Source organism: Somniosus microcephalus, chromosome 27 (assembly GCF_052327205.1).
Source record: "Somniosus microcephalus isolate GS21.2 chromosome 27, FLI_Smic_1.0, whole genome shotgun sequence".
In the NCBI taxonomy this organism is placed as follows: domain Eukaryota; kingdom Metazoa; phylum Chordata; class Chondrichthyes; order Squaliformes; family Somniosidae; genus Somniosus; species Somniosus microcephalus.
In genome coordinates this window covers 2,825,575-2,837,912 of record NC_141013.1, presented here as the reverse complement: position 1 = coordinate 2,837,912, position 12,338 = coordinate 2,825,575, and the positions used below count along the sequence as shown (strand labels likewise).

Below are 12,338 nucleotides of genomic sequence, written 5' to 3'. Positions count from 1 at the left end.
TTGATGTATAGTGACTGGCCAGATATTCTGCTGTCCTTGCTATCAAATGCATGGATATTTGTGAGGGTGTATTTAAATAATACGTTAATGACTGGAATACATCAGCCTAGACATTTCCTATCATTAACGGCATGACAATTCTTGTATCAGGAACGCCATTGAATTCGTGGCACTTAGTGTTGCTAAGGCAGGGGGTGTTTAACAATCAAAGGGATGTCTTCTGCCATGGATTGCACTTGGCAGAGTGCAATTTAAAATATTTTCCCCAGGCGCTGCAGTCATTTCTCTCCCTCCTCCAAGGCGGGTGAGTCTGGCAAAAAAAATCAAATGAGCCTGATTCAGGAAGATCCACCCGGATCAATATTCATGAAGATAAGTGGGTGCAAACAAAAGTCCACCCCACAACATGACTAGTGGGATCTCACAAGATCAGAAAATCTGTGCTATGTGTGTTCACTTAGTAACGTTGACACCACTAAGTAAAAGTTAATTGTACTATATTGCACCACGCAAACACATAGGGAATGATTTTTGTGTACTGACATAATTCAGTCCGGAATGATTAAAAACTGGAGCAAATCCAATATATAGTGTTCAATATTCTTGGGTCAGCTCATTTGTATACTTATTCACACTTCTAAGTGTAGGAAGGTAACCTGGAAAATTATATTGCAGTTTTAATTTAAAGGGATTTTAACACTAAAAAGAAAGTGCCTAATAGGATGACAAAAATCCTTACAACCTTTAGAAAGGTTCAGAAGGCATTTCAACCTGATAACTTTTGGCAAGGATGAAAGGGGAAAGAAGTGATGGGCAAAAAATGAAGTGAAAGGAAACCCAATATGAAGCTACAAGCCTGCAAGTAAGTGACGGGGCATCCCAGCAGCTGACCCTCTGTTTGACGGCTAGTGCACAAGATGTGGTGCTGCATGAGATGGTTGTGCGAACTTTGGCTGAGTTTGCACTCTAAGGCAACATTTCCATAGGTCAGCTTTGCAGCATGTCTAAAAACCATCATCCCATCATATGAATAGAATAATGTCTGTGAAATGGGGGAAGCGCATGGGTTAAGTCTTCTTGACATCATTTGGGTTATTTTCCTCATTGATTATTATATATCTTTCCTACTTTTATGACAGCAGTTGTGGTTATAGGGTAACTTCAGTGTAGCGATAAGTGCTTTGAATGATGTGTACTTACATCTATATCAACTTGTGCTGGTGTTTTTTTTCTTCTATGTATTGATTTCTAACACTTTTGCAATTTCAGTGCTCCACAGGAGCCTTATATGTAATCATCTTAGTGAAGTGATTGTGCTGGGATGATGTGCAGCAAACAGATTAAGTTGCAGTATTGAAAATGTGATGTTCCAGTGACTGCTGACTGTGCTGTGACCCTGCTATGTATTTGCTGCAATATATGGGAAGCATATATGAAGATATAAAACATAACAAGTAATGGGTTCAGGAAAAGTAAGTCTGAGAGTATTTCTGCGCAGCAAAAAAATCCTGTATTTCCATCTTTTTGAAAGAAAATTCTCATGTTCTTCCAATTGTCTCCCCTCATTTTCTGAAGATGCTGACTCAGGCTGGGGTCTGGGTGGTTTCCAATATCTCATCCAACTGGCAATTCTTCATATGTTAGCCTGAAAGTTGGCAATCTATTCCAACCATGAGGAAATCACAACCAAGCTCAGATTTGTCCTCCCTGATATCCACACATGCGCACTTTCTACCTGAAGTCAGTGAGACCTTTCTGCTCTGTATAGCTCAGTTCCATAATGGCCAGCAAATGTGTTAACTGAGGCATAGTGACAGTTGAAAACACTGCATTTTCACTACTGTAGGGTGAATGTTGGACAACATAGAACACTGCTTCTAAGCTCCAATGTGCTGTGCTATGGTAAGGTAGGATGTATGTTTGAACCCTTGCTTCTTCACAAGCTGAGTTCCTGATCTTGCACCATTCCACCACAGGGAAGTTCTGAATGGAAGCCAGGTGGATTTCCCACATAGAGGGAAATTCTTTTGGTGAAGCACAGACTTGTGTACATACTGGTCTTGAAGGGATAAATTACACAGGATTTTTAATTAATTCCTTGTTTTCTTTAGATTTGAAAGAATGGTTTGTGCTGCAGTCAGTTGGTGCCAACGTGTGGTTATAATCTGCTACCTAGCGAGAGTGGTGCGGTGTCTGAATCCTGATGATCCTAATGTGTGCAGCCACTGGGAAAGGTAAACCCAATCGTTTAGGCGTCCTATCATTCATACATTTTGTGTTGTGTTTTAATTTTTTATTGTTCATAAAATCAAAGAATTTGTCCTAACTCGCACCATGTTTCTAGGTAGTTTTAAAATAAGCTTGTTTAAGCAGCAAGCAATTAATTATTGGAGTGATTCTTGAGGTTAATCAAGCAACTAAGCCTTCCTACTTTTTTTGTTAAAAAGCATTTGCAAACCAAAAGCACAAACACAAACTATTGATTGAGAGAATTAGTATGAGCACAACATTCCAATCAAGAGAAAAGCCAGATTAAATACTGGTATTGATTTGCTGTATATCACATGATGATTCTGTCACGTAGATGTTAATAAATCACATTGCAATGGGAGCCTGCAGCAAATGGCCTTTATTGCCCTTTGGGATTAAATGTTGATTATTAAACAGTTATGACAATCTGTCTAATTTCCTCAAAGAAATATCCGATTCAAACAACAACTTGTACTTAATATAATAGTATATTTCAATATAATAAAATGGGAATTTCATCCTTAGGAATCAAATGACTTCTAGAAGTAGACAGTGCTCACATTGCAGTTGAAGAATGCTGTGTCACAGAGTGGTAAATACAGGCTTGCGTCCATGATTCCTGATCTCAGCCATGGCTCGGTAAAAGTAGAATAGAGAATAGACGTTTGAATGATATTGATCCTCGATGAATTGGCAGAGACCTCAGATTAGGGGTCTGATTTTGCTGGCCTCCCCTTGCCTGGGCACTTGACAGGCAGGATCATAGAATCATAGAGCAGAGAACGGGGCCTTTCGGCCCATCGTGCCTGTGCTGGCTCTTGGAAAGAGTTGTCTAATTTAGTCCCACATCCCAGCTTTTTCCCCATAACCATGCAAATCAGTTCTTTTCAAATACACGTCCAATTGCATTTTGAAATTTCCTGTGGAATCTGATTCCACCACTCTTTCAGGTAGTGTGTTCCAGATCGTAACAGCCCTCTGTTGTTCAGAATGCGCCTGGAGTAGACTACCTGCTCAGGCCTCGGCACAACCAAATTTGGTGGGCCGATTCAGCAGCAAGGACTGGTTGCACCATTGGCTGGCAGGGTCTTGCATTGGGAAATTGAGTCGGAAACAGAAGCCAAGAGGCTTCTCCTCAGATGCTTTGATCCAAGGGGTTTATAGCTTCAAAGCCCACCATTAGCTGTTTTGGACATCCCTGCATGTTGGTACCCTGTGTTTGTAGGAAGAGGAAAATGAGGTAATAGGGCTGACGAAAACCCTCACCTCCCTCATTTCCTGTGCCAATTTGGAGAAGCTCTGCAAGTCCCTCAGTAACACAAATTGGGGTGGAAGCCTGGCATCACTTGTTCCTATTTCCTATCAATAGCCCTGGAGTGGGCATTCCTGGCAGGAAATTTGACTCCTTGGTCTCCAGTCATCATTCTCAGCAGGGGAAATCCACAGTATAATGAGAACATCTACATGAAGTGAACTGGCTGGTAAAATTAAAATTAATGAGTGAAAAATTATGAGGAGTGCGCTTGCAATTTCCTGACATGCACTCCCGGTGGGGGCACATTTGTAAATTTATCCCAGTCATGTAGAGCCACAAACATAAGTTGTGACATTCTGGGATGCTAAGTTCATTGGTGCATCAAAGAGCATAATACCATGGAATGGTAGGACAAGGTTTGTGCCGGTGATTGTCCCACACTAGAGATCCTGCTTGTAGGAATTGCTGAGTGGAGCCAGGCATTTAACTATGGGCAGGTAAGCGAAATTAGAAAGAGTGAGTAACCTGAGAGCAACTCTCTTTCAATTACATTGTAATGTCTGGGCTATAGATCAGCATTGGCAGAGTTCCAAAAGGGGGTTTTCTTTCCTCCGTCTTGACCAGGGAATCATGGATGCACATAGCATTTAACAAGGGAGAGAAATAACTCAAAATTGGAGCATAAATAAATGGTAGAAACAAAAGGCACAATACAAATACAGAAATGTTACCCAGAGAACTTGCATTGATGAAACAGAGTATTTTTAATTTTACTTTAGAATCATAGAATGGTTACAGCACGGAAGAAGGCCTTTCAGCCAGTCGTGCCCGTGCCGGCTCTCTGCAAGAGCTCTCCCTCACCCTTTCCCCGTAGTCCATCAAATTTCTTTCCTTCAGATACTTATCCAACTCCCTTTTGAAAGCCACGATTGAATCTGCCTCCACCATCCTCTCAGGCAGCGCATTCCAGATCCTAACCACTCGCTGCATAAAAAAGTTTTTCTTACGTCACCTTTGGTTCTTTTACCAATCACCTTAAATCTGTGTCCTCTGGTTCTCGACCCTTCTGTCAATGGGAACAGTTTCTCTCTATCTACTCTGTCCAGACCCCTCATGTTTTTGAACACCTCTATTAAATCTCCTCTCAATCTTCTCTGCTCCAAGGAGAACAACCCCAGCTTCTCCAGTCTATCAACGTAACTGAAGTCCCGATTTTCTGGAATCATTCTCATAAATCTTTTCTGCACCCTCTCTAAGGCCTTCACATTCCTTCCTAAAGTGTGGTGCCCAGAATTGGACACAATACTTCAGTTGGGGCTGAACCAGTGTTTTATACAGGTTCATCATAATTTCCACACTTTTGTACTCTATGGGCTCGATTTTGCCAGGCCCGAGGAGGCAGGCTTGGAGGCATGTGAGTTGTTAAAATCGCCAAAATGGCATGCAGGCCCGATCCCGCCTCCATCCCGCCTCCGAGCAATTTTCCCACATGCGTGTTTTCTGACTCTGTTTCCATCCCGCCTCCAAGAGGCGGGATAGGTCCTTAAGGTTCTTAGCAACCACTTAATTGCCTCTATTATCCCATTTTGAGAGGCCTTTCTGATTTTAACACTTTTCCCACGTGCTGCACGTCTCCTCTGGAACACGCCAGTGAATCCTGGCGGCATCACAAGTGGGTTGCTTACTAACAGCTGCAGCTCCACCATTAAAAAGGAGTTTTCAGCAATCATCATTTGCAGGTGGCAGAACTTAGTTGTCTCAGGTCTGGGGGAACTTATAGCAGGCTTACTCATTGTTCTGGAAGTTTGGAGCCTGACACCCATCTCAGTGTGACCTCCTGGGAAACCCCTCTCCCCACCTTGAATGAGCGCTTCCTCAACTGAGGTATATACCAGAAGAATGGGAACTATTTATTTCCTTTCCTCCTGGACATCAGATTCGGACGAAGACCAGCCGCGGCAGCAGCAGAACCCTGAACAACAGCAGCACCAACTGCAGGAGCAACAGCAGGATCTCCAAGCTGCTGCTCACCCACCTGAAGCTGCACAGGCCAGAAGGCGCCAGCGCATGGAAACCCCCAAAACAGGGTCTATAGACAGAGGATCAGCTACCTCAACATGACTGAGCAGCAGTGCCAAAGGAGGCTCCGAATTTCGCGAGAGGTAGTGGGTGACATCTGCGCAATGCTGCAGCAAGAGCTGGAGCCCAGAGGAGCAGGTGGACACCCCTTACCAGTGGCCGTCAATGTCACCACCGCACTCAACTTTTTTGCTTCAGGCTCATTCCAGGGATCAGCAGCAGACATCAGCGGCGTCTCCCAGGTGGCCACACACACTTGCATCACGCAGGTAACTGATGCCCTCTTTGCCATCGCTCACAATTACATCAATTTCTCCAAGGATCAAGCCAGTGTAACTGCGCGTGCAGTTGGGTTTGACAATCTGGCAGGCTTTCCAAGGGTGCAGGGCGTCGTTGACTGCACACATGTGGCCCTTAAGGCACCCCATCACAATCCAGCTATTTTTGTCAACCGCAAGGGCTTCCACTCCCTCAACGTACAGCTGGTGTGTAACCACAAGAAGGAAATTTTGCATGTTTGCACCAAATACCCTGGCAGTTGCCATGACTCCTTCATCCTGTGCCAGTCTAGTGTGCTTCCGCTCTTCAGTCCGCCAGACCAACTTTTCGGATGGCTACTTGGAGACAAGGGCTACCCCCTGAAGACGTGGCTAATGACGCAGTTGAGGAGACAATCCAACGAAGCTGAGGAGCGCTACAACTCCAGCCACATTTCCACCAGATTCATAATCGAACAAACCATCGGCTTGCTGAAGATGCGCTTCAGATGCCTTGATAGATCAGGTGGAGCCCTGCAGTACTCAGCAGCGAGGGTCTCCAGAATGGTTGTGGTCTGCTGTACACTTCACAACATGGCACAGCATTGTGGCTTGCAGATGCCTGAGGAACAAGTGTCTCATTACATAGCCTCCTCAGATGAGGAGGAGGAGGAGAGCGACAACGAACAGCTTGCAGAGGCGCATCAACTAGCGGCAGCGGCAGCAACATGCACGCACATTGCTGGCCGGGATGCAAGGGACGCATTCATCTTGGGCAGATTTGCTTAGCCTGGACAATCAAGCACTTTTGCCTCGCAGCTTTTTACTAGACCATCGACAATGGCCAAGAACCTGCGGATTCCTATCACTCTGACCACCATACTGACAATTGCAAGTCACCCTAAGCCCTCAATGTGGAAGTCCCATTAGCGAAATGATACACGCCACAACTGCAATAGTTTGCCATCAGAACTTTTTATGACAATAAGCACCTGATGGCTTTTCAAAATTAAACACAACATTACACACAAGTGACTACCCTTGTGACTACTTGTGCATTATCTTCCTCTTACGCGTGCTCCTACGTGGTACTTCCCCTGTGGCTTCAGCAGATGTGGAGGCCCCTTGCTCACTCTCTTGCTGCTCCTGCTTCGACACCTTTGGCGGGCGTCCTCTGGGTTTGCGAGCCTGTGAGGGCTCGGCAACAGTCTGCTGCTCCTGCGGCTGTGCAGGGGTTGAGACGCCGATCTCAGTTGGATGTGGACTCTGGTGGGGCTCTGACTGAGGGCTCTGCAGTGGCATGGTCATGTGAGCGTTTGGAGAGGAGCCCCCACTTCCTTGTTGTCTGCCACCAACATCCCTCTCATGGGTCAGCCCCACTTCAGAGCTAGCAAGTGGCTGGACAGCACTTGCTGCACTGCAGGGGGGCCATGAGGACCCGTTTCTGCACTGGAAGTCCGACTCCAGAGGACTTCGATGAAGGTCTGGTTTCTATGCTCAATAGCTGACTATCGCTCCTCAAGAGATGCCAGTCTATTCTGAACAATGACCATGTTTTCTACACTCTGGCAACTTAGCTCCTCCATGGCCGTAGTCATCCTCTCCTCTACTGTAGCCATCCTTTCCACGGAGGTTGCCATCCTTTCCGTGGTGATGCGTTCATGCGCCAATGCCTCCACAAAGGCACTGCTCATGTTCGCGCTGGACTCCTCCATTCACTCAACACTCGCAGCGACCCTGGAGACAAAACCTGACCGAGACTCCTGCACCTGTTCCTGGAGTTCCAGCACCGCTCTCCTTATGGATGGACCCGGACGCATAGGGTCGACATGCAGCTGAGCCAAGCTGGCAGAGTCCTGTGTCCTTCGACGAGGACTCTCCACTGCTGTCCCTGTCTCCACCATCTGCTGATGCTCACTTGTGAGCTGTAATACACCAGGTGACAACTCTACTCTATGCCCTGAAGGTCCCACCGAGGTGTGGGTGTCTGCGCTGGTGATGTGTGCACTTAATTCTGGTGATGGAGCGCCCTCAGAGGTTGCAGCTTCCTCTGAGGAGTCTGGAAGCTCAGGCTCTTCCTCATGGACAGTGGGGACGGGGGCTCTCGATGGTCCTGTGGGGGAGTAAAGGAAGGAGTTAGAGCTGTGAGGTCAAGGTTACATGCACATTGAATAGTACAGATGATCATAAGTCAATGTGTTGGAGCATCAGATTCATTATCAGTGACTAATGCAATGTCAATGAAAGAGATGCCAAACTATTCTGTCACCAGCTTGCTGTGATGCGCCCGCCTGTCCGTTCCCCACTTGGGAATCCTCCTCGATCCCGGCGATTTCCAGGGCTGCCTCCTCCGAAATGGTGAGCTGGGCTCCTGAGGGTGGCCCTCCTCCTGTCCTCGCTCTTTTCCTCTTATTGTGAGCTCGCTTTTCCTGCAATGAGGGACAGAAGTGGAGTTTGAGTGAGAATGAAGGAGTGAGTGAAGAGAATCCATTACATAGATGCTTAGAAGGATACCAAGGGCCCTCCCTGTGTGTTGTAAGTTGTTGTCATTGCATCACAGTGATAGAGAGTGTGAGGGCTACATGGTCGAATAGTTAAGTGAATGTGACCATAGAGAGAGAGGGAATGGGTAAGGGTGCAGGGATGTCAGTGTCAAGTGGGATGTGGAGGAAGAGGTTGGCAAAGCAGAGTGCTGGTGAGGAGAGGCGATGGGGATGAGATTGAGGGTGATGAGAAAGTCATACTCACTTTTCCAGTGCGTAGAAGGTCATGAAACCTCTTCCTGCACTGCAGCCAGGTTCTGCGGAACATAGAGATGGCATTGACCTCCTGGGCCACTTGCAGCCACACAGCTTTAGTTTGTTGTGGTAGCTTTTTTCTTTCTCCCTGAGGAAGGGAAGAGCACCTCCTTATTGGTTCTTGCTCCCTCCATCAGAGCTTGGAGGGAGGGCTCATCAAATCGTGGAGCACATTTTTGCTTGCTGGTGGACATATTCGTACAATAAATTCCTCAGTACAATCAGCATAAAGATTGCAGTCTCCAGAAGAAGCAAGGCTGCTTGAAGGCCTTAAAAGCAGCAGCACTGATGACATCATCGGAGGCAACTTTCTGGATGGAAAGACTAATTGGGCCAGGGGTTCCCACACGCTGGAACTCAAGTGCCCAATTAGGGGAAAATCACTCTTTTTTCCCACATCACAGCGGAGTCGGGGTCCTGACAGGGAAACCACCTGAAACGCCCCAGCCCGCCCACACTGGCGAAATCCAGCCCTATGCCTCTATTTATGCAGCCCAGGATCCCGTAAGCCTTTTTAACTGCTTTCTCAATCTGCCCTGCCACCTTCAACGATTTGTGCACACATACCCCCAGGTCTCTCTGTTCGTGCACCCCCTTCAGGATTGTACCATTTAGTTTATATGTCCTCTCAGAATATTTCAAATCAGCAGGTTCACCAATTGAAACATTTTGCTCTACCTTGAACTGCGATAAAAATCAACATGTTCAATTTGTTTTTTTATATAATGGTAGAAAATTCCTGACATGGATGAAGGCCCATAATCTTTGAACCAAACTGGAAACCAATATTGTCATGGATTTCAAGACTTTATTTACCAATGGTAATCAGCATGTTATGTAAACCCACGTTCTTTGACAGAAAGTGATGTAGTAAACAAAAACTGTGTTATTAATATTTTAGAAGATCAATATCTGGCCTTGTGGTCAGTGATATTTTTGTATTTTCTTCCCCTTTTCCATTCTGATTATCAGAACACTCATGCATTAAATTTGTTTACTGTGTTTTGTTTTCTCAGTTACGCTGTCACTGTTCAGGAATCCTATGCCCACCCCTTCGACCAAGTCTACTACACGAGATGCACTGATATTCTTAATTGGTTTAAATGTACCAGACACAGGTTGGTTTGAAATAGAGCAAATATATCATATAGAACAATGATTAATCACTCAGTGAGGATTTAATTGTATATCAATTATATGGAGTTACTTGGCTGTTCACAGCCACTGTGACACCTGATGCTGAGGTAAAAAAAATTGAGAGGATCTATAATAACTCACCACAGCATATACTCTTTAAAAAAAGTAGTGGATACATAAGGACGGCCCCAGGTAATAATCTCATCGACTGGCTCAGATAATGGTTATAAATCAGGAGAGCATTGCTGTGATGTCATCTATACCTCTTGATAAAATTACTCCTTACTAATAGTTCCCAGATATTTGTTTTTCTCTACAAATAATCTCAAGTTCTGGGCCAAATTGCAGCTGTGTAATTACTGCAAGATATCCATTATACTAATCAAAAAATGTATATAGTTTATAAGTATATTACTGCTTTGTAGTCATCCCTGAACAAACAATATTATTGAAGTGTTATCTAGTTATTAATTTGTTTCCTAGTAACCCTCTGTTGAAAAAAATCAGAATATTATAATGCCAGTTACATGACCTCATAGATTAGAGATTGCTGCCAGTGAAAGTGCTTTCACTGTCAGGGACATGTAATTTCTGGACCCTAACCCAGTTCAGGTCAGTTTCCTTCATTGCTTACTGCCTTGTACTGTAAGCAGAGAAGTCGTCTTGAATTGTTGGAAATTTAAAGAGCACATACAAAGACAGATGTGTGGCTAACCTGCAGCCTATCCTTTGTGTCAGCAGCTGACTAATTGCCGCAGTAATTTCAATGTGTAGATTTGATAGTTCCAGATTACTTTGCTTGTATAACAAATTAACTTAATTATTTCAATGCTTCCATATGCCTTTTTAATGGATTTTAAAGGATATATCAGGTCTACTGTTTAAATAAAAGTGCACTTAGATGTGAGAAAACTGTTCTGTTGATTTTACCATTTCTGCAGATTTCACCACAAACTTTTACCAGAATTTGTAAATAATTATGCAGACTTCCCAATGTGTTTTCCATTAGCTGTTAGAACTTTTAACATGTATATATTGGTTCGTGGACTTTCTAAAAGCTTGTTACATAAAACTATTATAATTGTGAGTTACACAAAACTTTAGACACCAGAAATTTCACCAATAAATATTTCATTACAGAATCAGCTACAAAACAGCTTATCGTCGAGGCCTAAGAACAATGTACAGGAGAAGATCACAGTGCTGCCCTGGGTACTACGAAAGTGAAGATTTCTGTATCCGTAAGTGTTGACTTTCAATTGCTGGACTGTATCACTTTCCCTACAATTTTTTATTTCTTTCTCTACTGAGAGTTCTCACTTTGCAACGAATCATCGGTATAAACCTGCTTTCTTCTACACTGTACCAGTCCTATATTTCAACAGTCTGCAGTCCATCTATCAATATTTTTTTGAAATTATTGTTTCAGTCTACTGTTGGTTTGTTTCAGTCCTTTTTTTATGTTATCTAATTGGACAGTCCCTCCCTCTCCAATGCAATGTAATTTCTCTTGAAGTGTGGTAACCACACTTACACACAGTAGCCGAAGTGCAGTCTAAACAATGCTTACTGTGGTAAATGCTTAGCATAACCTCTGTGCACCTATACCACTGGCTATGTATACCATCATTTTATTTGCTTCTTAATTGCTTCTCCACATTGTCTCGACATTGTACGTGGCGAGCCGAAAGTTATTTCCAGGTCCTTTTTAGTCTCCCAGTGGTAATTCTATTCACCTCATTGTATACCTATGTCATTCTTTTTCACCCAGTATGCAATACTTTACATTTGTCAATATGCAATTTCATTTGCCATTTGTTTGCCCAATTGCAATTGATCTAAATCACTCTGCAAATTGTTTACCGCATCTCCCATTCCTGCCGTTCTCCCTTATTTTAGGCTTAAGCTTACAATTGATTTTTGCATTCAGGCCTTTTATGTAGCTAAGAACTAAAGGTATCTAAGCACCAACTGTAGGCAGTACTTCACGCAACACTCTCCTCAGTCTAACACTAGCTCTCACAATTACTGAGATCCCTTTTTTTAAATCAACTTTTTGCCCAGTCCTGCATTCTACCTTTGATTCCCATGATTTTTGAGTTTTATTAGTAATCTCTCCTGTGGCACCTTGCAAATAGTGAGGACTGTTGATTTATTTTTAAGAATTAAAATGTTATGGGAAGTAGTGTAAGGTTGGTCAAAAGAAACATAAATCAGATACTTTGAGACATAGAGACAGATAGAGAAAAAGAGTTCAAATGTGTTCAGGCATACAGAGAGAGAGGGAGACACATAAAAGATGTGAGATGGGGAAGAGAAACTTACAAGAGTAAGATCTTGCATGGTTACATCCCAATGTTGGGCCCTGGCCTGCAGCCACCATATATCAAAAAATCACAGGCAACATACCCATGATTTTCTGAAATGTATTGGCTGCGTGCGAGGCTCCGCTGGTGGCGCGAGGCCTCACAAGATTTACCCTACAGTGACAGCTTGGCTCTGTTGGTAGTCACACTCAACTTTGATTCAGGAAGTTGTGGGTTCAAGCCCCATATAATCTAG

General features: G+C 44.0%; 1 protein-coding gene across 1 annotated transcript in view; it reads left to right on the top strand.

Moving 5' to 3' along the window:
• Positions 1-12,338, top strand: part of megf11 (multiple EGF-like-domains 11) — a 469,877-nt gene that overhangs the window by 112,096 nt on the left and 345,443 nt on the right. The window contains exons 3-5 of the mRNA XM_085968349.1: positions 2,112-2,234; positions 9,656-9,757; positions 10,917-11,017. Of these exons, the coding sequence (XP_085824475.1) occupies positions 2,122-2,234; positions 9,656-9,757; positions 10,917-11,017 (316 nt within the window). The 5' untranslated portion in view covers positions 2,112-2,121. The remainder of the gene's footprint in view (positions 1-2,111; positions 2,235-9,655; positions 9,758-10,916; positions 11,018-12,338) is intronic.